The 25,444-nt window shown below is 38.6% G+C and overlaps 1 protein-coding gene across 1 annotated transcript; it reads right to left on the reverse strand.

The window, feature by feature from the left end:
- Window positions 1-1,342: 1,342 nt before the first annotated feature.
- On the reverse strand, window positions 1,343-12,384 carry CCN3 (cellular communication network factor 3). The gene is made up of 5 exons (XM_027854058.1): window positions 12,221-12,384; window positions 11,907-12,132; window positions 10,088-10,339; window positions 5,271-5,485; window positions 1,343-2,796 (listed from the first exon to the last, which is right to left on the reverse strand). The coding sequence occupies exons 1-5, from the start codon at window positions 12,314-12,316 to the stop codon at window positions 2,500-2,502; spliced, it is 1,086 nt and encodes a 361-aa protein (XP_027709859.1). The 5' UTR covers window positions 12,317-12,384; the 3' UTR covers window positions 1,343-2,499.
- Between the last annotated feature and the right edge of the window lie 13,060 nt (window positions 12,385-25,444).

Consider the following 25,444-nt stretch of genomic DNA (forward strand, 5'->3'; position numbering starts at 1 on the left):
CCCTATAATTCTTCTACTAACAGACTGATGTACCTTTTGACTGGTTCTCTACTGGGCTGATGGCTATTTTTACACAAAGGCTCAGCTGTTTGTTGGATTCTTTCAGCCAGTCAAAAGATGTTTTTTGCATCAGTTTTTATACTTTTGATTGATTTATTAAAGAAGATGTGTGAACCTTCTGTGATTACATTAGTTTGGGGGAGGGGTAGAACCTCACCCTTACATAAGAAATTCAAAGAAATATGAGAAGACTTGTATGAACAGATGCAGAGTGAAGAAAACAGAACTAGAAAATCAATATGGATAATAACTACAATAACGTAAATGAAAGAACACCATAACAAGACAGATGGTTGTCATTAACATGATTATTCTATGCCCAAGAGGAGAGAAGAAATTCACCTACCACTTATCCTTAGAGAGTTGCTGGACTATGGGTGCAAAATGTTTTATAGGCTGTCAGAAAAGTTTCAGTTGGAGAATTCCCACCTTTGGGAGATCCCCCTACCAATGAAATGACAAGTCCAGCCTCATATATGTGAGTGTAATACACTCGTACACATCAATGGATATAAATGTTAATATACACTATATATATATATATATATATATATATACACACACACACATTCTGGATTGTATATATATATATACACACACACATACACACACACACATATATGTGTGTATATATATAATATATATATATATATTTATAGATAGATAGATAGGAAGCAGTTTAGATCACCTTCCCCCAACTCTGCATATATCTCATATGTACCTCATTATTTACTGATTCATTTATGTCTCCTTCATTAGAATATAAACTCTTTGCAGGTAAAGATTGGGTTTGCCTTTCTTTTTATTCCTGTGCTTAGCACAGTATCTAGCACACAGCAGGTGCTTAATAAATGCTTGCTGACTATTGATTAATATATGGATAAGATATCAGGATTAAAAATAAGCTTTAGTTTTCATCTGGATTTTTGCATTAAGAAGCCACAGCCTTTGTGTATTTCTTCTTATAAATGAATCAAAAAGCTTACCTACAAATATCTTATTTGATAGCAACAGATAGTGTTTTAATATACAACCAAAGGTCAATGAATCATTGACCATGTTTGCAAGTACAATCGATAAATGGGCATTCATTTAGTCCTGAAATTGGCAATGAGTTTTGGTTATTACATTGCAAAATGCAAATATGACAGGAGCCTTGAATAAATGCTGGCAAAATCACACACTTTCAAAACTTGTTTATTCAGTATGTTTGGTAAATACAGAAAAATAAAAAGGATATTTTACAAAATATACAATTTCTATATTTACATTAATGCTTTGTTAACATAATAAGAAAACAAGTTCAATGCACAAAACAAGAGAATTTACAGATTTAATGGTGTAGCTTATCTTGCAGCCTCATAGGGATACACATGTCTACACATGTATTTTATTTATAGAGTGTTTTATTATGGGTCATATACAGTTTAATAAGCCATAGCTACATTAATCTCAAATTTGGGATCACATGCCATTCTGCTGGTTTATAGCACCATCATGGCAATTGCTTATTCTCATGTCTGGAATTAAGTTATAAGTGCACCCAAAAACAACACAGACAGCTAAAGCATGCTTCAGAATGGCAAAGAAAATGAACATGTGGAAAGGACTGGAAGTTCTTTGAAGGTGGCATTAGCTTTATTGGAGAAGGTTACCTCCTGCTGAGTATTCTACTTTCCCTTTTTATTGTAAAGAGTTTGAAATGCAACAGGGCTTATTATGACCTATAAAGCCAGATTAACTTGCTTTTAGATATTACTTACTCCACTAAGTGACCTACTACCCAATTTATGAGTGTAGACACTACATGTCTCTTACTGTGCAATACATATTAAAATGGATGAATAGTCTCTGTTCTGGCTTAAAAATACAGCATCAGAGCTATCTCCTATGCTAGTTTAGAGCTTGTTTTCATTAAATGCCTCACAAATGTTGGATGCAGATTGATAAACAGCAGAGCACCCTTAAGTCAAAAAGATGACTCTACAACAATGTAGTTGTCAAGTGATGTGGTTGGGGTCATTCTGGGATAATCCTGTCATTTGAGACATTATAAGACCAGTACCAAACACTCTACTCAAAGCAAAAGGACACCATCATGTAATGTGTACAGCATACTAAGAAAAAATACAGAGCTGTGTGCTATAATTATAGCGCCTTTAATTAGTTTAAACAGAATCATAGAAAATTAACCTGTCACTGAACCTTACCTTTTACTTACCTTTATTCTACATGGACTCCTTGCTTTACTTATTAAATTTCTCCTTCCTTTAGCGTAACACAAAATAAGCTAGCTATTTATAAGTAATTCCAGAGAACATGTTATGTACATGCTGAGGTGGGACAAAATCACCAATCTTTAACCCATTTACCTTCAAATGAATGGGTCATGTTTTGGCTTATTCCCAAATTTTCTCCTCAGCATGTTGCCTACACAGTTTATATCTTCATTCTTCTAGGCTTGGGCTCTAAATCCTGGAGGAAGGCATCATTGCTCTGGGGACAGTTGGTGTGACAGGCACAAGTACTGATGAGCATCATAGGTTTCTTGACAATTTGTCCTTGAGGACAATGGAATACCACTTGGATGGTTTTGGTATTGTGTGGTGTGCAGCACCGGCCATCAGTACAGATGCCACAGTACCTGGGCTTGTATGTCTGGGTGCTACTGCAGTTCTTATATTGTAAGTGGATGGCCTTAAGGGACTTCTTAGTGCGGAGACACTTCTTTCCTTTCTAAGAGAGAGAGACAGAGAGACAGAGAGACAGAGAGAGAGAGACAGAGAGAGAGAGAGAGAGAGAGAGAGAGAGAGAGAGAGAGAGAGATAAGATGAGATGATCTATCACCTTGGGGTAATCACTGACTCTTACTCTGATAAGCTGTCAATTTCTAGAATCCCCAGGAAGTTTAGCTCAGGGTTTCCCAAGCTTAAGTGATGGCAACTTTTTACCAATCCATAAAACTTTCACTACCATTTTAAAACTTATAACCTTAATAAAGTAGCACCTTTTCCATAATCCTCCTTCTGTATTTTCTTTCTTTTTACAGTTCCCTTTCCTGCCTCCTGATTGTCTAAGAACCACCCCACATAGGCTACAGAGGGTAGAGCAACACTTAGTCAGTGGATGGGAATGGAGATATTTTGCTAGTCTGCAGTATAGTTTAAGTTGGGAAACACTGGTCTAGAAAATATGTGAAACTTTAAAAAGGTTGCCAGACACCAAACTGGTTGCTAGTCATAGAGTATTTTTCCTATATGGAAAATAGCTGTAGTTTGGGAGAAAGAAAGTAATAAATAAAGCCAAATTTTTGAAAAATAGGTTGAAAGGACTTTTAAAGTAATCTGTTTACTGAAATCTTTCAAAAACTGAAGTGCTTTTACATTTTAGCTCTTTGGTGGTTACAAACCAGTCCCAATCCCCTTTCATTAGCAGGTATTTTTTTTTTAGCAGCAGTTCTCAAAGTGTAGTCTGAAATCCCTCTGCGGAATCCCCAACACCCTTTCAAGAGATCCATGAGATAAAAAATATTTTTATAATCTTACTAAGGTGTCTTTTGCCTATTAAGATATTTCTCCCTTTTCCAAATGCATGTCTGTGTGAGGCTGGATCTTCTTCATACACTTGAACAAAAACAACATATCACAATAGATCAAATGTAGAAATAGATTTGAGAATATAGTTGTCTTCAATTAAGCCAAGCATAGAAGAGATTTGCAAAAATATGTAAAATAGCTCTATTTATATCACTAATACTTTTGTTAAGGAAAATATAGTAATTTTTCATAAAATATGTTACTTATGTTAATATGTAATGGGTTTATTACTGTTATTTTAAATGAAATAAATTAAAATCATTTGTTTTAATTTTTAATATGCTAAATATCAATAGGGGCAATTATGTGGCACAGTGGACAGAGTGCTAGACCTGAAGTCAGTAAGATGCATCTTCCTGAGTTCAAATCCAGCTTCAGACAGTTACTAGCTATGAGGCGCTGGGGTAAATCACTTAACCCTGTTTGCCTCAGTTTCCTTATCTGTAAAATGAGCTAGAGAAGGAAACGGCAAACCATTGCAGTATCTTCACCAAGAAAACCTCAAAAGGGGTCATGAAGAGTTGGATATGACTGAAAAACAACTGAACAACCACAAAATATCAATAGATATAACCCATATAGACATAAGTTCTTTGGGGTCCTCAATAATTTTAAGAATGTAAAGGGGTTCTGAGACCAAAATGTTTGAGAACTATTTTATAGAATTAGCATATTGTATTTATTACAATTTTCTTCCATTAATCTGAGCTCATTTCTAGCTAGCAATTATAAATAGGGCACAAGGCCAGCAATATTCTTCCCTGTCCCTACTAGTGAAAGTGGGAAATCTCTAAAGCGGTATACTGCTTTTGACTGAAGTGATGTTTCCCAGTATGTGGATGATTATAGAATCATAACGTTTAGACGGACTTGAAATCATCTCATCCATTTTACTACACCAAAGCAGAGATGTCCCTAGCTGAAACTGAATATTATAAGTTTCCAAGAAATGAGAGGAATGCTCCATTTAGCTCTCCAACCTCCAATGATTTTAGAAGCACTAATGGGTGGCAGCTAGTTGGTATAGTGAAAATAGTAGTAGTCCTGGAGATAGGAAGACCTGAACTCAATTCTAGCCTCAGACACTTACTAGCTGAGTGATCCTGGGCAAGTCACTTAACCACTGCCTGTCTCTGTTTCTTCATCTGTAAAATGAGGATAATAATAACACATCTTTTCCAGGGTTCTTGTAAGGATAAACTGAGATAATGTTTATAAAGCACATTGTGAACCTTAAAGTCCTGTATAAATGCTATCTAGCTAGTTCTGAGTTCTCGGTTCCTATTCTGAACTTGCTCCATTACAGCTGTTGACATTCTAATGCTTAAGAGAAAGTGAGGAGATTAATGGTTGGGTAATCTCAGTGATACCCAGTCTGGCTTCATTTGTCCTTTCTGATTTCTCTCTCCCAGCAGTGCCTGAGACATAGGGTGCCTACCTATCTGTAATACAACTTTTTTTTGATCCCTCCCTCCAGCTCTTTTGTGCCGTCTGCCCCACCCCCCTACACAAACATCATTTTACTCTGGCTTCAAGGATATGTCCTCTCACATCTACTGCTCCCATCCAACTCTCTCAGAGCTGTTCTCAGTAAGCCTGCTCAATAGCACGTACCTTTTCAATGGCATGTTCAGCCTCTTGCTCACAGGGCCTTACGATGCAAAGACGAGTCTGCTTCATCATCTCGCAATGGCGATTCCTGTTGGTGACCCGAGTAGAAAATCCCATCCCACAGCTCTTAGAACATGCACTCCATTCTGTAGTCTGCTCTATACAGTTGAGGCTTGAGTCAGACACACCAATCCCCAGTGTAGCCTCTTGTCTGTAAGCTTTGACAAAGATACACACCATCAACATTATTGGGAAAAACATAGGGTCCTCAAAGTGGCCCTTCCAACAAATACTCATGAAATAGAGACTAAAGGTAAGATAGGGCAGCTAGGTGGTGCAGTGGATAGAGTGCTGGGCTTGGAGTCAGGAAGGCTCATTTTCCTGAGTTCAAATTTGACCTCAGACACTTACTAGCTGTGTAACCCTGGGCAAGTTGCTTAACCCTGTTTGCCTCAGTTTCCTCATCTGTAAAATGAGTGGGGGAAGGAAATGGCAAACTAGTCTAGTATCTTTGCCAAGAAAATAAAAAATGGGGCCATGAATGACTGAACAACAAAACAAAGGGTAAGATAGAAAATGGTTACTTCCTGTATCCAGAATATCAGCAGCAGCCCAAATCTGTGCCTGTATAATGTGACCATTGGTGTTTTAAGGTATAAGTTTGCATATGAAAGATTGAGATTTAATTACTGATTTTCTAGAGGAAATAGTGTTTGAAAGTCTACAAATAATAATGGAAACACAAGTGTACTTTGGGAAGGTAGAAGAGACAGTTTTGGCAGAATTGATTCAGCAATTCAACAGGAAATCATTAAGCACATGTAATGGGAAAGACAAAGTGTTAGACATTGGAGAAGCAATAATGAATGAGTGAATGAGTGAGTGAATGAGTGAAAAAGCATTTATTAGGCACTCACTATGTACAAAGCACTGTACTGAGTGCTAGGGATACAAAGAGAAGAAGCAAGATAGCTCCAGCTTTCAAGGAGCTTACACGCTAATTAATTAAGAAAAGTGTGGTGGCAAGGCAGATGGTAAGGCCTGAAAGACCTTAGGATCCAATAGGAGGGAATATGGTAAGGTCTGATAGTCCTTCATCTCACCAGAAGTAATAGAATTGATGACTCCCATTTTATCTATCCCGTATGTGCAGCCAAGAAGCTGAAATAGACTTGGGGCAGTTCCTGCTAGAAGTTGGAGGGAAGATGAAAAATAGTCTCTCTTCTTAAGAAACTTAGATTTTTCTTAGGGATAGGACTTATGAACAGATGAAGTAAATATAAGATAATTTGAGGAAGGACAGAAGCATTGATATCTATAGGGATTCAAGGAGGACTTCCTGCAGGAAGTGACAATTGGCACAAAGGACAGAATCAGATTCTTTGGTTTATTAAAACTGCTTTCATGCTCATTATGTGCAACTTGGGACAAATCAATTCCCTTTCTAAGTGGTTCTGTTGCCTTATTTGTTAAACATGGTTAATGATTTATTGCTTTGTAACTCTCATTGTACTATTCAATACAAGCTGGAAGATAGTTTTCACATCTCCAAATAAAAGGTTCACCACACAGTTTTTAAAGTCAACAGCATTTTACAGAGTAAATATGGGTGTATTTTTATCCTCCTGCTTTATGTCAGAGTAGATTGGGAATGTGTTATTTAGTGGAAAAATTTAATCCACAAACATATTTGTGAAATTGAACTTCAACAGTCAAAGTCTTAGTAATAGTCCAATGTACACAAATAATCATGGAGCAGGATAAGGATAGGGAATGGATGTATAAGTTTGATTGGTCAATAACCATTTTTAAGTGCCTACTGTGTGCCAGGCACTGTGCTCGAGCCCTTGGGACACAAAAAGAAGCAAAAAAAGAGGATCTCAAGGGACTCACAATATAATGGGTGAGACAACATGAAAACAAATATATGCAAAGCAAGATATACACAGGATAAATAGGAAATTATTAACAGGGGGAAGGCACATTGGCTTAGAGAACTCATAGCTGAGGAAATTTCCTCTATAAATACAGGTCATCATCTTTTCTAAAACTTATAGTCTCAGAGTAATACTTGGAGATTAAGCAGTGTGCCCAGAGTCCCATAGCCAGTATGTGTCAAGGTGTGACATACAGGACTTTCAGTCTTCTGGGTTGATTCTTTATCCACTAAAGAAGGGCATAAAAACTCAAACAGCAGAGAGAATTCTAAAGCCTGTGTTCTAGTTCACGCACTGTCACATACTTTGCTGACCTTGAGCAAAGCATAACCTTTCTGAGTCTCACTTTCTATTAACTTAATTCAGTTCAACAAATACTTAGAATCAATGTGTCAGGCATTTTAAATATTGAGAAGAATGATACCCTGCTTAAATCAAAGGTTTCAGATTTAATTTATTTTTCTCTTTTCTCCATCTGAACCTGTTATGTCATCCACATAGGGAATTCCTGGCATAGAAATTCCCTCTGCTAATGAAGATTACCAAGTCATCTATAACTTACATTTTCAGAGACTCGTTCATGGTCACATAGATAAAAGACAAATACTTACAGCTAGTATATGGCAGAGACAGAATTTGAAACCAGGACTCCCTGGCTTTCCTTCTCTCAGTCCAGCCCTCTCGATCTACTAGGGAACACTTTGTCTCACAGATTTGTTACAGAGAGAATGGGAGAAGTTATATGAAGAGGTCTTGGGAGAAAAACAAAACCAGAAACTAAAGTGCTCCACAGATGTAAGGTATTATTAAATCACTTGTTAATAGTACCCAGGGATGAAATGTCAAAAGTAGGTTCCTTATGAGTAACTACGGCTGGAGAAAACACCCACTAAGACTGACCTCATTGTTAAGTGATCCCAATAAGCTTTAGCTGTTGGCTGACATGTGGCTTCTGCAAAGCAATCTCTACTACCAGATGAGTGAGAACATTGCAATATTTCTTTCCCTTGCTAAGGAAAATGGCTAAGCTCCTTAAAGGGAATACTCTGGGACTTCATTTCTTCCTATATTGTTTAGGATTCTAAGATAATAGTTCTAGATCTGGAAAGGTCTTCAGAACTCATTTGGACCAATCTCCTATCCTCATTTTACAGATGAGGAAACTGAGGTCCAGAGAGGTGAAGGAACATGCCCAAGGTCACGTGAACAGTATGCATCACTGGTAGGATTTGAACTAACTGTTATTTCTCTGTAGAACATGGAGAGGAATGAAGGTTTCCCAGGCTACTTATTGAGGAAACTTTATTTTAAGGACATGCAAGTGGAGTATCATCATCCAAAAACCAGGGTCACCCTGTATAGCAGAGAAAATACTTCCCTGGATGAAAGCATGTGATGATATTAGAAGATGTGGGTTTGAATCCCAAAGTAGTTCTGCTACCTACTAGCTGTGTGACCTCAAACAATCCACTTAGACTTGTGAGACTTGGTTTCACATTCTGTAAAATGGGTATCTGAACATTTGGTCATAGATCTGTATTTGTATCATGGAGGGGAGGGGGCTTGAAATGAGAATCAGGTGAGATTATATATGTGAAAACCCATTGTAAAGTGCAAATCATCATCTATATACATATCAGTTTACATGTTGTATTCCCCCAGTAGAATGTAAGCTCCTTGAGGGCAGGTTTCAATCTCCCAACTATGGCATTTTCTCTTGCTGTCCCCCATGCCTGCAATACCCTTTCTCTTCATTTTCACTTCCCAGTTTTTCCAATGGCCTTCACGTTTTACCTAAAATCTGATTTCTACAGGAAGTCGTTTCCAATCTTCCTTAATGCCTTAGTGCCTTTTCTCTATTGATTATTTCTCCTGTATATAGATTGCTTGTACCTGGCTGTTTGCATGATGTTGTCCCCATTAAACTGTGAACACACTGAGAGTAAGGACTGCTTTTGACTTTTGTTGCACCCCCAACACTTAGGGAAATGTGTGGCAAATAGTAGACGCTTAATAAATATTAACTGACTGACAGAGACCGTTTCTTTGTCTGCTTCACTGATATTCCAGTGCCTAGCACAGTGCCACATTTCATAGAAAGTATTTCACAAAGGCTTATCGAATTGGATGACTATTCATGTAAGCTACTATATATTATATATTCTTCGTTATATATTATATGATTATAGTTACCTAACTGTTGTATAGCATTAAAATAACTTTAAACTGTATCTTTGCCTGTGATTTCATGAGTATAGGTAGCTCCTGGTGAGGGACTTCCATTGTCAATGCAGGTCAGCACCTTCTTTGTTGCCAGGGAAGCTGAGAAGTTAAGTGAGTTGCCTAGGGTCTCATAGTTAGAACGTATCAGAGATGGACATGGACACACGTATTCTTGACTCCGGGGCCAGTTCACTTTTCATATTTACTTCTTGATTATCACATAACTTTTATAATACCAAGGGCCAAGTTGTCCTGATTTAGAGTCTATTGACTTGGGTCCAAATCCTGTCTTTGAAACTTACTTTCTGGGTAACCTTAGAGTAAGCTACTCTACCTGTTTGTGCCTCAGTTTACTCCTCTGTAAATAAGAATTTCTAAAGTCTATGAAGTGCTCTCATGGAGGAGAAGAGCTATTTAGCAGATTCCCATTTTAGGTATCTGGTGAGCTCATTACAGTATCTGGGGTTGGATTTGAAGGACATTCAGCATTCTTAGAGAGAGCAAATTGGAAAGCAAAGCCACAATTCTAACAAATGAGGGCCAGATTCTCATCCTGAAATGTTCCTTATGAGACCCCAGAGTATGCATGCCTTTAGCATTCAGGCACAGAGTGGAAAGAGGCCCCTGTCCAGTGACCTTCAGCCCTAATGAGTTTCTCACCTGCTAGAGCAAGGCCTCCCAAAGTCACTTCTTCCTTTGGGTCACAAACCCACTGCTCACAGCATTCTCCTGGAACTTCCACTTTTCTTGGGAAAGGACAGTCAGGGCGAGGAAGGAGCAGGTCATGGTTGCATCGGGGAATGCAGCCTATTTGCCCGTCTCTGCAGGTGCACTGATATTTACAGCTTGGCTGAAAGGTCTCACCACTTCGGTAAATTATGCCATCAAACACACAATTGTCTTCTTCTAGAACTAAAATGTTTAGGGACATGAGTGAAAGAGAGGAGGAGGAGGAGGGAGAACAAATAGAAAAAAACAAACCACAATAATTACATGAGGATTTCTGGAGATGGTCAAAATGTCCTATTTGTCCTTTTCTAATTTCTGGACAAAAAGGGTTCCTAAGACATGTCTGACAGCTGGGTTTGTATCCAAATTGTACAGATCATTTTTACCTTCAATGATTGTACTTTGGTTGGATTTCCCTGGCTATGGTGTTGGGTTGAATTAGAGATTACCTTTCAAGTCCTTTTTGGCTCTAAATCTGTGCTAGTATGATCCTATATTCACCTCTCTAGAGCCCAGTATCTTCTGCTATAAAATAAGGGAGTTATACTAGCTGATCTCTAAGGTCCCTTCTTATGGTTCTGTATGTGCAGAATACTCTTCAACCGCCTTTCCAACTTTGCTATAGCACTGGTGAAGCACAAGTTTAAAAATTATTAACCAGTTCCTCTTTCCCTGTGGACATGAACTGGTCATAAAGTGAATTAAGTCTGGATGCTTTAGGATTCAGCTAACTTCAATTGTTACTCTGGGTAAAGGAGACAGTGGATGTTTTCCTTTTTTCTCCTTCTAGCCCTGGTGACTTGAGTACCACAGTGGACAATTAATTTATGTTTATTGAATTTTCAAGACTATTAGGTTAGCTGACTTAACAGCCCTGTCATAAAAGAGGTATATTTCTACAACACATTCCAGGTCGACAATTATCTTTCCCTGACAAAGCTCAGAGCTGGGTTTTTTTTTTTTTTTTCTCTGTAGGTTTTGTTTTACTTTGCCATCCTCCCAATTCAACAGACATTTAAGGCACTGGGCTAGGAGCTGGAGAAACAAAGACCAAGGAGGGGAAAAAGACTTGCCTTCAAGTACCTTCCATTCTATGGAGGCATTGGGGAGAGAAATCGAAATCTTACATATAGTAAAGGAGAACCTGCTATGATGCTGTCATCCAACTCTCTGGGTGATCTAGAGCTGGCTTTACAATTTTTTTTTTTAAATAACATGTAATATACAGGTGTGAAAACAAATCGGCTAGATGACAGCTTGGGGAATTTTATGGACTTTGTTTCTTTTATTATTATAATTATTTTGCATGCACACTCACGACTTTATCCCTTCCTCCCCTCTTCTCCCCTTGGAAATCGCAAAAGGAAATGACCTAATCGGCTTTTAACTTTACTCTGAGCTATCAATCATCTGTCTAAATTCTTTTCAAGTATATCAAGTCGTAGAGGTTTTTCAGCTCGTTCTCTTTGGCCCCACACTCTCCTTGCTCAAAAAGAGTCTCTGTAATACCAGCCTCTTGCCCTCTCCCCTTATTCTATCATCTCCTCTTGTAAACCCAAATCTCATTACCACCCCCTAGTCCTTTCTCAATTACCCTTTCCCCTGATTATTGCCCTTCCCTTGGTCTGCCCCCGTGTTATCACCCTGACTTGAAAGAACTTCCAAGTCAAGATGGGGACCTTAGAAGGAACTACAGTAGGCCCCTGGCAGCTCCCGGCCCTGAACTCCAGACGAGACGAGCGCGGGTTACCCATGCAGATGCCAACTTCAGCTCTCGGGTCGGCGCTGCGGTCACAGTAGAGGCCGCTGCTCTCCTGGCAGGGCAGTAGCTCGGAGCAGCTCTCCCCGCGCTGGCGGGCGCACACCAGGCAGCAGGAGCATCTGTCCAAAACAGCCGGCACCCCGGGGGCGCAGGCAGGCGGCTGGGCCGGGCATCGGCCCGGGCACGGAGATGGGCAACTCTGAGCTGGAACGACCTGTGAGTAGAAAAGAGTACAGCCCCGTTCAGTAGGGGTGAGTCGAGCGGGAGTGCCCTGTGGGATATAGTGAGGAAGCGTCACTTACCTTGTTCAGTAGAAGGAGAAGCAAGAAACTGAGGCACAGATACTGCTTCCGTAGCTGGAGGCTCTTCCCTGGTGGGGGCAGCAGCCCGCACGGCATGGTCCCGGCTCAGGATTTCTTGCAATGACACTCTCTTTCTCTCTCTCTCTCTCTCCCTCCCCAAACTTTTTTTTTTTTTAACCCACCAGGTTCCCTTCCCTCTGGTTCTTACGCGCAAAGCTCATATTTATAGCTGCTAAGGCAGATTATATAGAGCGCGTCTAGGGACAAGTAGAAGCCGGTTGGCTGCAGCTGGGGAAGGAGGGAGGGTGGGATTGGCTGGGAGGCTAAATGTAATGGGGTTACAATAGCAACCCCAGGGTTGCTATGGTAATTGGCCAAGGTAGCCACAGCAGCCGCAGTCTCAGCAGCAGCGGTGGAAGGACGATTAGGGTGCGGTGCTGGGGTGTGTGCCCCCGCACGCCTGTGTAGGGACCGGCTTTTCTGTGGGTGCTCAGGCTAGCGGGGCGGAGTCCGGACTCTGAGGACTCACCAGTGAATGGGAAGGAAAAGACCAGTTGCTTTCTTTCAGGACAAAAAAAGCACCGTCGCACTCCATCTACCCCCAAACCTTCTTTCCCCGCTTCTATCTCTCCTCTTCACCAGCAGGGCTGTTTGAAACAAGGGGTCCTTAAGTCTGAATTCATGTTTTAGGGAGGTACGGAGCTTGGGACCATCTGTTTGAGTTTGGCAAGAGGCCCGGCTGCTTAGTCATGAGTAAAGAGAAAGCACATTCAAGTTTGTCATCTTTAGTGTCCTCACTTTATGTGTAAAAAAAAAAAAAAAAGTGTCAAAATGTAGGGAGATGCTGCTGTCCAGATGTTCTAACCTCTTTTTCACGAATTTTTCCAATTGTTCTCTATGTACTCCTCCTTCTTCTCCCCTATTCCCTTCAGACTGAGCGGAAATAATTATCTGTATAATTTTAAAAGAGTAAAAGGTTCTAGATTGATTAACATAAACCATTTATCTTCCCTGCAGAGAGCAAGGTCTTGAAGTCATGTGATGGTTGAAGAAAACTGAAAAATTTTAAGATAAGAAAAAGGACTCAGTCCAGTAGGGGGGCAGAAAAACCACTGAATTTGCAGTCTGGGAATTTGGGTTTGAACCTTAGTCCTGCTATTTATATTTGTGGGAACTTAGGAAAGTTTCCTCAGTTCTGTGGGTCTTGTTTCATCACATCTATAAAATGAGGTAGTCCAGGGATTTACTCAGCAGACATTTATTAACTGCTTACTGTATCCAAAGCATTGTGCTAGGTTCTGGGAGTACAAGATTATTTTTGCTTTTAAGGAACTTAGGTTATGCTAACCCACACCTAGGGGACTAGCACACATACCTGAGAAGTAAATGCAAAAGATATAAAATTTTGGAGAGAGACCACTAGCTGTGTGTGTGTGTGTAGAGCAGGAAAAGTCTTTCAGGAGGTAGCACCCTAAAGGGATATCTAAGTTTCCTTTCAATTCTTAACATTTTAAGATCTTAGTGCAGCTTAGATGTTATTTTGTGAGGCCACTCAGGTTATAGAGGAGAGTTTAACCGATTAATGTCTCTTGCACATAAAACAACAACAACAACAAAAATCCCTTTTTCATCTCCCGATGTTTCATAAAACTGCTGTTAAACTATATAGCATCCTTTCGACAACCTGACCATCTAGTATCTATCTCATGGTGGGACCAGTGTTATGCTTGAAAGAGTGGTGCTGCCTTCTGGGTGTTTTTCATACACCAGTCTCACTACTGTCTATTGTTATTCACAGGGAAAATATGTTGAGGCCCTCTGAGGATAGCAGCTTTTTGAAGGATATTTTATAGGAAAAAATTTGTGACGTAACCAGGCTGACAAAAAAAAAAGAAACAAATCACCTCTCCATCCCAGGGCATGTAGGGAATCACAAGCAAGTGGCAAAAAGCCAGACTTGCCCATGTACTAACGCCCACTGAGAAGGATGAGGTCAGTGTGAGGCACTTCCATGAAGTTCTGTAAGTTGCTTGGAATTACCACTTAGTATTTCCAAGCCTCCAACAAGCTTGATTTGTTTGAATTAAATGAGACAGATCTGTATCAAAGGGTGTAACCGGGAAAGTTGGGAGAGTGGGAGAGAGGGCAGTTCTTTCAACACCAGGGATGGGAGGTTCACATTTCCCCTTCCGGCACACTCCTAGATTAGTGGGTGTGCTCAAGGTAGAGGTTCCCAAGAGTTTATTGTGTACAATAAATGAAAATAAGATGTCCCTGTTGGTATTTGACATACGGTTCCTCCAGCAGGGAGAGAGGATAATATTTGGCACAGTACACTGAGGCAGGCACCCTATATCCTGGGGTGTGATTCCCATTTCTTACTTAATCCAAAACAGGACTCGGGGCACTGTCCTCTATTTTCCCCCAAGTTTAACCACATATGGTCATACATTTGGCCTCACCCCAATCCAACCTCCACAAAGTGGACAAGTGATATTCCTAAAGTGCGGGGCTGATCGTGTTACTCCCCTACTCAGTAAACTCTTGTGTCTCCTTAACACTTCCAGAATCAAAATATAAACTTCTCTTTTTGGCATTTAACTCTTCACAACCTTTTTCTCTATTTTTCTAGTCTTCTTACCCATTCATTTTCTTCCCACACTCTGAAATATAGCTTACTTGCTGTTTCTCAACATATCTTATGGCCCTCAGTCCCCCATCTGCTTCCTATGCCAATTACCTCATAATCATTTTCAATATGTATGTTTACATTGTGTATGCACATAAATACACATATATACATATGCATATATACATTTACACATATTTACCCATACATACATACATACATATTTATCTATATCTGTATCTCTCTTTCTCTATCTATCTATCTATCTATCTATATGGTATTTAGTTCTTTCAGTCATATCTGACTCTTCATGACCCCATTTAGGGTTTTCTTGGCAACGATACTGGAGTGGTTTTCCATTTCTTTCTCCAGCTCATTTTACAGATGAGGAAACTGAGGCAAACAGAGTTAAGTGACTTGTCCAGGGTCACATAGCTAGTAAGTGAGCCAGATTTGAACTTGGGTCCTCTTGACTCTGAGGCTAGTGCTCTATCCACTGCTTGACCTAGCTGCCCTTACCTGTATATACTTACATGTATGTGTGTTGTCTCTTCCATTAGGAAAGTAAGCTCTTAGAGGGCAAGAACTATTTAGCTTTTATCTTATGTTTAGCCTAGCACCTGAAAAATTGTTGATGCTTGATGATTTAATGGCTGGTACTGCAGCTGAAGAAAATAAGGCAAGAGCAGGTAAATGGAAGATAAAACATCATCTCTCTTTCTTTATTTTGAAGTTAAGGACCTGCAACAGAAGAAAGGATGAGAGAGGAGTGCAGGTCTAGCTGATATACTAATACCAAACTCTCTAGATTTGTAGGATATGGGCAGAAGAATTTAAAAACTGCAGATTAGACAGAAGCTAACTGAAGGCAGGAGATTCTTTCTGACCTTTGTCAGGACTGTACAAGATATAGTCAATCTTTTATTTTTTCCTTCATTTTATTCCATTTCTTTTGTTCATTGTAATTGCAGTCATAGTTATAGGGCAACCACAGATGCTCATGTGAGTCCAACCAGGTCTGACATAATTATACAGGCAAAATCTAGTCCTGGATCAGTTTCAGGGCCATTTTGATGGTTTTAGTCTATTTTTTGTTCCAAAACAAACTCAAATGATATAGTTTGTCCTAGAACTCAATGGATCAACTGTCAAATGAATTCCAAGCCTTTAATAGACTTTGGCTTCCTGAAGGTCCTCCATACTGGTATTGACTTGGCCTTAGAATAGATTTTTCAGGGGTCAATCCAGGGCCAACAGCATTCCCAAAGATTTTACCAAGCTCAGAAATGACATGGGATATAAGCAGCTTTCAGCATGCTATGTGACCTAGGTGATTTTTGTCACTTTTTCCTTTCTCCCTCTTTTCTCTTCTCCATCTCCTTCTTCAGAGGCAGACCAATGCAAATTGTTAGCAAGTTTCTCTTTACATCCATGGGTGTTCTTGGAAAAGATTGTTAAATTTTCAGTGTGACTATTTCCCTGGGAAAATCAGCAAATGCTACAAATTTGGCCTTGATTTTTGTTGTTATTGTTGATTGTTTAGACTTAAGAAAGTGATTAGAAGAAATGCAGAGAAAGAACTGATAAATAGAAGTATGTATAGAATGGTTTTAAATATACATATATATATATATATATACGTGTTATATATGCATACTTATGTCTAATGGTAGCCATGGGTGGGGAGGGGAGGAAAGGAAAAAAGGGAAACAAAGAAAGTTACATGATAACTTTATTATATATTTAAGAAGAATAGCAAGTTCTCCATAATAGATTTGTAGTTTTGTATCACTGACAATAAAAGTAACAAAAGCTAAAAAAAAAGCATGTCATGGACATATTTTTTGAGATCCACTTGTTAAGCATTTGCCAGCATACCCCTGCCTACATCACTCTCAAATTTTCTACTTTGTGACTTCTGTCCACTGCTCCTAGTTCTACTCTCAGGGGCCAAATAAAACAAGTCTATTGCTCTTCCACATGACAACCCTTCAAATCCTTCATTTCAATGATCATGCCCTCCTCCCTACCTCCCAGGGCCACACTGTCAGTACCTTTCACCAACCCGCATCTGACAGGATCTCCAGGACTTTACTACAATGATTGTCACCTTCCCCTGGATGATCTCCAGGTTAATAAAGTCCTTCATAAAATGCCGAACTGAAGAAAATATTCCTGATGTGGTCTGACTAGGACAGAACAGAGCTGGGATATCCCTTCCATAGTCCTGGATGCTATTCCTTGCAAAGTAGCCTAGAATTTTATTAACTTCTTTTTTGTTTTGTTTTGGCTGCCATCTCAGACTGTTGAAAGGTTTTGTATAGTGGACAGAAAACCAAGTCTAACACCCCTTTTTTTCCAATAAGAAAACTGAGGCCCAAAGAGGTTTAGTGACTTGCCTGGGGTGCCATTACTCTAAGTGTTTGAGGCAGTAATCGAACTGAAATCTTCCTGACTTGCAGCCCTCAAGTCACCTCTCTGCTCCTAAAACATGGCATGCAATTGCAAAACTAGGGCAAAAATGCTATGAAACATTAATGCTATAAGTATACCATTGAATGAAAATGACATGTGAAAAGCATACTTAAGATCATTTATTATTAATTTAACATTCATTCTTTTGATAATATTTATTAAAATGTTTTCAAAGCTTAGCACAGTGCCCAGCACATATATAAATACTTATTCCTTTCCCTTCTAGTGATGTCTCTAAGTCCCACCCCTCTCCCCATTCCACCAAGGGAAACTCAAGGTAAAAATAGCAGAGGGCAAGCTAACTGTTGCGTAAACAAACAAATAATGCAGCAACCTCCCCCCCCTTATGTATTAAAAATAGGCCACTAAAGATACAATACTCCAAAAATATAGCTATAAACAGTCCCAGGACAAATGGTGAAAGGGAGAAAAATAGGAAAACAAAGTGGTTGCCAGTCTAGTTACTTGCTAAAATATTGGTTGGCAGCTAGTCCCAAAGACTTCAGGAAAGGCTCCTAATAAGGTCACTGAAGCAAGACCTCCCTTTCTGGACTTTCTAATGTTGACTGTCTGATGTTTCTGAACTGTCAATGAATGTTGAATATTTTGTAGAACCTCCACTCCAGTGGAAATCTACTTTCCTCAGGATCTTAGACTTTTCTATTAAGTACTTTGTAGGTGGCATCACCTCAAGTTACCCTCATTCATTCCTTGTTTCCTCACATAGTAGGAATGATCCCAAATAAGGTCTGCATTCTTTCCTTAAATTTCAGTACCATGATAGTAATACAATTATTATAATCTTGTGACGACTGCCACTGTTTTTGTCTCCAGTTTCTAGTTGAATGACACATGTAGACCTCATATATGGTGAGACAGTGCATAGATCACTGGACTTGGAATCAAGAAGATTCATCTTTCTGAGTTCAAATTGGGCCTTCTTATTTAGCTGTGTGACCCTGGGCAAGTCATTTAATCCTATTTGCCTCAGTTTTCCCATCTGTAAAAATGAGCTGGAGAAGGAAATGGCAAACCACTCCAGTATTTTTGCTAAGAAAACCCGAAATGGGGTCACACAGAGTAGGACATGACTGAAAATAAATGAACAACAACAACAGAAAGTGTCAGATGGTATAGCATGGAAAGGCTATAGAATAAGAAGTTGGAAGACCTTGTGTCTTGTTTCTTACTTACATGAGTTTAAACAAGTCATTTCCCTAGGGCTCTACTACATACATCATCATTATTATCATCACCAGCATTTCTGTAGCACTCTGAGGTTTCCAAAATGTTTTACATATATTGTCTTATTTGATTATGTGATGTGGGTGCCATTATTATCCCCTTTGCAGGTGAGGATGAAAATGATTTGTCCTGGGGTCACACAGCTAGTATCTAAGGAAGGAACTGAACTCAGTATTTTCTGACTCCAATCTACTGCCTGGAAAGGAGAGTTCTCACCACCAAAGTCCTTGGTACTGTTAACTGGCTCAATATCAGAAATGGATATGTTTTTATCAATGAAAATTACACTGAATAATATGAATTAGCATCTGCTTTGATGCTTCACACAAAAGATCCCTTTGCTTTTCCATTTGACTTGTAACTGAAATCTCTTTTGTTTTCCAATCCCTATTAGCAAGTGACCTCCTCAAAAATCAGTCTTAATTTTCTATGTGTATCCCTGGGACTTGGCATAGTGTTTTGCATAAAGTAGGTGTTTAATAAAGAAATACTTTCTTATTCATTCATTCAGGTGTAGAATGAGGGTGTTGGGCTAATTGACATTTAGGTCCACTTTGAGCTCTAAGTCTATGACCCTATGATCTACTTTCAGGCAATTCTAACCAATTCTTTCCCCTCTTTTAGTGCTTATGCTCTCCATATACTCATGGACATCCATCATGTTCCAGTGCAATCATCATTTAACTCAACTACATGTACAACATTCTTGTAATGTTTTTCGTAGATTAGCCCTATTGTTCCTTAAACTTTTTAGTTGTTGCTCTCTGGATTTTCCTCATGTCTCCCCTTTCTGGGGCCTCAGAGGGCTACTAGAATGTAAGGCAGTTTTACATCATGGTGTGGCAGGCCAGTCTTACTTCTCTGCCAATTACATGACTAATCTCTCTTCTACCTGTTGGCTTTTTAGATAGGTCCCTCAACCTCCTGCTTTTTCCAATATAGATCAATAGGGGTTTATCAAAGAAGGTTGATGGATGGAGACCAACCATTTATACATTTTAGTTGGAATTAGCCTTTTGAGGCTTATTCCTTTTGTTCACAGTTTGTGAATTTTTTGGGGGGAGGGAGAGGATTGCTTCTTTTTTTACTTTTACATCTACAGAAATCAATGAAAAATAAGCTCAAACTCTAGGAAATGTTCATATATGCTAAAACAAGAGCCCAATGTTACCATTGCTGAATTATTCTCTGAAAATCTAGAGGTACTTGGAAGATATATTCTCTTTTTCAAGTCTTTACTTTCCTAAATGGTATCATAGGATCGTAGATTTAGAGCAGAATAGGACTTTAAGCTATATACTTCACATCCCTCATTCTATAAAAACTGAGGCATTGGAGCAGTTAGATGTCCTGCCTAAGGTCATACAGGAAATATGTAGCAGAACTAGGATTTAAATTTGGTAGTTGGACTACAGCACCAGTAGTTTCTTCCTTGGCCATACTGCTTCCCTAACCTAATCAGCTGAGACAATGTACACTTCTCTCCAGTTACTGCCTTATTGCTTCCAGTAGAGTCATATTCAAGTAAACATTTTCATTCACACAGCTACATTCCCCCCCCCCCCCCCCAATTTTTTTCTTACTCTATCAAAGTTATTATTTAAATTATTCTCCTGGCTCTATTCACTTCAATCTACTTTCATTCATGTAAATCATCCTAGCTTTCTCTGAAACCATTCCCTTCACCATTTCTTACAACACAGTAGTATTCTATCACATTTATATGCCTTTAGTTGTTTAGCTTTTCCCCAAATGATGGATATTACCTCAGATTCCAGTTTCTTGCCACCTAAAAAAAAACAAAAAAAAGTTATAAATGTTTTTGTATGTCTTTAGAAGTATGTTTTACTTAGGACTAACCCCTCCCTTAATCTACCCTTTCTCTAATTCCCTCTTCTCCCATTTTCTTCTCATTTCCCCATGTAATGAAATGTATTTTTGTATGTAACTCTGTATGTGTATGTGGATGTGCATGCATGTGTGTGTGTGTGTGTGTGTGTGTGTGTGTGTGTGTATGTTTGTGTATTCTTTCCTCCTTTGATGAGTTCAGGTAAGAATAAGGTTCAAGTGTCATCTGCTCCCCCTACCCCTTGCTCCTTGTTGGTATAGACTTTTACTTGCACGCTATATGTGATTATGTGGTTTCACTAATTATCTTTTCCCTTCCTCATTCCAGTGTATTCCTCTTCTTATCTCTATCCATTAAAAAAAATCATCAAGATATAGCATATATAACAGAACCACTGCTACGCCTTCTGTCTAATTAAACTCTCTCTATGAACCCTGATGACAATAGGGTTGAGAGGATACATATATAATCACCCCATATTAGGATGTAAACAGTTTACCATTGTTTAGTTTCTTGTGATTATTTGTGTTTACTTCTTTATGTTTCTCTTAATTGCTGTATTAAGCTCTAAACATTTTATTAGGGATACTTAGAAGTATTCTATTTCTGTAAAGATCCATGTTTCTCCCTGTAGGATTATACTCAGCTTTGTCAGGTAGGTTATTCTTGGTTGCAATCCTATATTTTTTGCCTTCTGGAATAGTTTATTCCAAGCTCTCTGTTCCTACAATATGGTGGTTGCTTAATCATGTGTGATTTTTGACTATGACTCCTCAGCACTTGAGTTCTTTTTTCTGACTGCTTGTAGCATTGTTTCTTTGAGTTGAAAGTTCTGGATTTTGACTGTCATGTTCCTTTGAAGTTTTTCTTTGGGACTTTTTTTTCAGGGGGTAACAGATTCTTTCTTTTTTCTACTTTATCTTCTGATTCTAAGAGATCTGGATAGTCTTTTAAGATTTCTTGAAATATAATGTGTAGATTTTTTTTTGGTCATGGCTTTTAGGTAGTCTACTGATTCTTATTTTTTTTCTCTTCAATCTGTTTTCCAGGTCAGTTGTTTTGGCAAGGAGATACCTTACATTTTCTTCTATTTTTCATCCTTTTGACTTTGTTTTAATATTCCTTATTGTCTCATGAAGGGATTGACTTCTATTTAGTACATTCTAATTTTCAGGGAGTTTGTGGCTTGGTTAGCAAAATTTTGTACTTCTTGTTCCAAACTGCTAAATCTCTTTCCAATTCTTTCTTCCATAGCTCTCATTTCTTTCCCAATTTTTCCTTGGGCACTTTCATTTCATTTATAAAAGCATTTTAAACTTTTTTTTTTAAAAAAAATCTATCTTTTTTAGGAATTCTAGTTGTTTTTGCCTAAGTTGTGGGTTAAAATTTTTTTTTGAGGCTTTGCTTATAGATATTTTGGAGCTATTATTTTCTTCTGGGTTTGTGTCTTTAGTGTCCCTGTCACCATAACAACTTTTAATAGTAGGATTCTTCTTTCATTTGTTCATTCTTCCAGTCTACTTTCTGACTTTGGATCTTTTGTTAAGGCCAGGTCCTTCATTCTTCTGAAGGGAAAGTCTGGGCTAGTCTTGTTGCTGCTTTCTTGGGAGTACTGAGTGTTGTGTTATTCCAGGCTCTCATGGACTACTAAGGGTAGAGACCTTCAAGCTTTGAGTACTCCCAACAGTGGTTGGACATAGGCTGATCACTAATCCCCTGGTCTGAGCAACAGTATTTCTTCCTATTGTTACATCTTCTTGGTTCTGCCCCTCTGAACTCATTGTCTTTCAAGAACAAATGTAAAGCTGGGCTACCCAGTTCAAGAAGAAAGAACAAATGCCCAGTGATAGATGGCAATAAAGAAATGAACTTCTTATCTTTTGAGAGGTGGATATTAAATTTAAAGTGTCAAATTTATAGTGTCATGCATGAAGCATCTCTTAAAAACTTAAGTTTTTTCCCTAGGCCCCCTTATTTTAAATGTTTTCTTTTTTTTTTAAATCTATGGTTCTAAAAAAGTCTTTTAATTTTTAATTACCTTATACAGTAACTTTACTAATTATTCCTTCAACAAACATTTATTAAGCCCTTACTACATGCCAGTCACTGTGTTAGATGCTAGATGTATAAGGACAAAAATAAAATAGTCCCTGCCTTGTAGGAGCTTACATTGTGCTTAATGAGATGTTTATAGAAGATTGTCCAATTAGTCAATGGATAGTTACCTTAAATGGATTCCTATTATCTCAAAGATACAAACTATGCAGTCTGGCTTTTAAAGCCCTCCACAATCTGATTCCTTGACTATTGTGTCTTGATTTATCCATGCCCGTGAAGCTTCCCATGAGCATTAAATAAGCTCCTTGAGGTCAAAGACAGATACATTTTTTTGTCTTTGCATACCCAACACTTAGTAAACTATTTTGAACAGAACAGGTGATTAATAAATAGGTGATGATGAATCTGTTGCTATTGTTCACTTGTGTCCAACTCTTTGTACCCTTATTTGGGGTTTGCCATTTTCTTCTTCCACTCATTTTACAGATGAGGAAACTGAGTCAAACAGGGTTAAGTGAATTGCCTAGGCTCACATAGCTAGTAAATGTCTGAGGCCAGATTCAAACTCAGGAAGATGGGTCTTCCTGACTCCAGGTCTGGCACTCTATCCATGGAGCCACCTAGCTACCTTAAAATGATGAATATATTACTTAATAAATGACTGTGTTAAAACAATATAATAAAAATTACAGTACTGCCTAAATCAAGTTAAAAATTTAGTCCTGTGTTAATCAAATTTCCTGTGTTCATTATAAAAGTAGATGGAATAATAACACAAGTCACTTGGAAAAGACAAAGCTCAAGAATTACAAGGAAGATAATGAGAAAAAAAAGTAGAAATAAAGGGAAGCTAAAATTACCAGATACCGAATCGCATTAGTAAGCAGTAATTGTCAAATTTTGGGGTGATGGATTTACTAAAAATAGTAAAGTAGTGAAGCAGAGTAAACTAGATAGATGTAACCCAGAAGCAGATGAATGTGGTGATCTCTTAATCAGTAAACACAAACTCTCAAGTAGAGAACTCTCTATTTAACAGGAACTATCGGGAAAACTGAAAAGCAGTTTTGAAGAAATTAATTTTTCATTTAAAAAAATTGTCAGCTATATTTTATTAGTCTACCATTTCTATGTCAGGAGATGGGTAGCTTTCTTTATCATCAGTCATCTTGAATCATGGTTGACCATAACATTTATTGGGCATCATTGAGGATGTTGTAGAGAGAGGTTCTCACCAGCTATGGATCAACTGCCACTCACATGGTAGGTAAGCTAGCCTTGCTAAAGCAGTAAAGTGCTCAGAAGAAGAGTCAGGAAGTGACATGTTCTAGGAAAATCAAATGGTGACTACCATCTGCCCTCGGACTTTGATGAAAATAGTTTAGTAACCTGAACCAAAGAGCTTTGGGAATAATATGCCTTTTGCCCCCACCCCTCACTCCCTATCACCAACCTGGACCCCACAGGAGGAAAACATTCACTGTGGAGAAGGGATCCACCTTCCTCCTTACCACCAACCTGAATTGTTGACTTACTGCTGCCAATAGGCAGATAAACCCAAGGGAAATGCAGTCTTGCTTCTAGCCCAGACCACACAGTCATCACTGAGGGAAGAAATAACTGTGGAGAAGGGACCCATCTTTCTTGACCACAAAAATACCAGTTGCTGACCAACTGCCAACAGAAGTCAGCTAAGCTCGAGAGCCCTGGGAGTGGCAGCACCCCAAAGAGCACCAGTCATATTTCCAGCCCAGCCCTAACAGCTGTCATTCCAAGATTCATCTCCCGTGGTGATGTCACCTAGCAACTGTTTTTGCAGGTGGTGAAGCCAAGCGAAGACCCAAGTGAAGTTCTTGCTACCAAAATCCTTGGCACTGTCAAAAGGGTTTGTCATTTAGATTAAATATGACATTATTAACAGAGACTATATTAAAGAAAGGGTATTACCATCTGCTTTGTTGCTGGACACTTCCCCTATGATTTGAAGCTGAAACTTCCTAGATGTGTTTTCTCCCTATTAGAAAGTGAACAATTCGATAACAGAGACTGTCTTGGCTTTTTTGTTTGTATCCCCAATTAAGCATAGTAAATGCTTAATTAATTTTTTTTCATTTGTTTATCCATTAATCAGAGTTCTTAAGTCTTTCAAAAGTATTTTTACAACATCAATGTTGTAGTATAAATTATTCCCCTTAGTTCTAGTCTCTTAACTGCATTAGTCCATCAGAAATTAGGTTTAGAATGGCCACTTACACCTGTGGAAACAGAAAAATCTACCCCTCCTCAATTTCTCCTTTTTAGAAACATTAAGAAAGTATTCTAAAAGTATCCTAGTCTGCAGCTTTTGGGTTAAGAGAATCTTTTATTGGTCTTTAAATATCAATTTTGAAACGATGTTCAGCTTCTCTCTCTCTGATCAGCTAGAAAGGACTCCTCCCTTGAATTTGGTTGGGCTGCTATAGGATAAGGGGCCTTTGATTGACCTACCTTAAGAATTCTTTCTCCCAAGACTCCAGGGAGTAGTCAAAATGGGACTGAATGATTTCAGAAAAATGACTCTCCAAAGGTGGGCAGAAAGTGAAATGACTATTGTTCTGTTTAAGGAAACAAACTGTTACCTGAACTGCTAGCTTTGGCTCAGTCTTTACTGTGAAATATCTTTTTTCTTCACAAAATCTGTAAATTGGGACTTCAGAATGACTTGTGTTAGAGAGCTATCTGAAGGTGTGAGGGGACTTTGCCAGTTTATACACCCCTCCCTTTTTGCTGAAACATGTTTCAATTTAGAATAATGATCAACTGATAAGAACTATTTCTGGCAGGCTTGTACCTATAATACAGAACATAGTATTAATGTTTTTTTCTTTGACACATCATATACTGAAATGTGTCAAAATAGATGACAGAGAGAGAGAGAGAGAGAGAGATCTTTTAGATCTATGGTTTCTGAGAAAATTCTTAACTGAAG

This window comes from Vombatus ursinus, unplaced genomic scaffold, assembly GCF_900497805.2.
Source record: "Vombatus ursinus unplaced genomic scaffold, bare-nosed wombat genome assembly UNPS02010284.1, whole genome shotgun sequence".
Classification (NCBI taxonomy): Eukaryota; Metazoa; Chordata; class Mammalia; order Diprotodontia; family Vombatidae; genus Vombatus; species Vombatus ursinus.

Excerpts from the sequence above, each read along its gene's own strand:
- CCN3 (XM_027854058.1), bottom strand. The coding sequence starts at position 12,316 with ATGCCGTGCGGGCTGCTGCCCCCACCAGGGAAGAGCCTCCAGCTACGG. Across the intron at positions 5,486-10,087 it reads GGGAGGCCTTGCTCTAGCAG|CTTACAGACAAGAGGCTACA; the intron begins GTGAGAAACTCA and ends TCTTTGTCAAAG. Across the intron at positions 2,797-5,270 it reads CTGAACATGCCATTGAAAAG|AAAGGAAAGAAGTGTCTCCG; the intron begins GTACGTGCTATT and ends TCTCTCTCTTAG.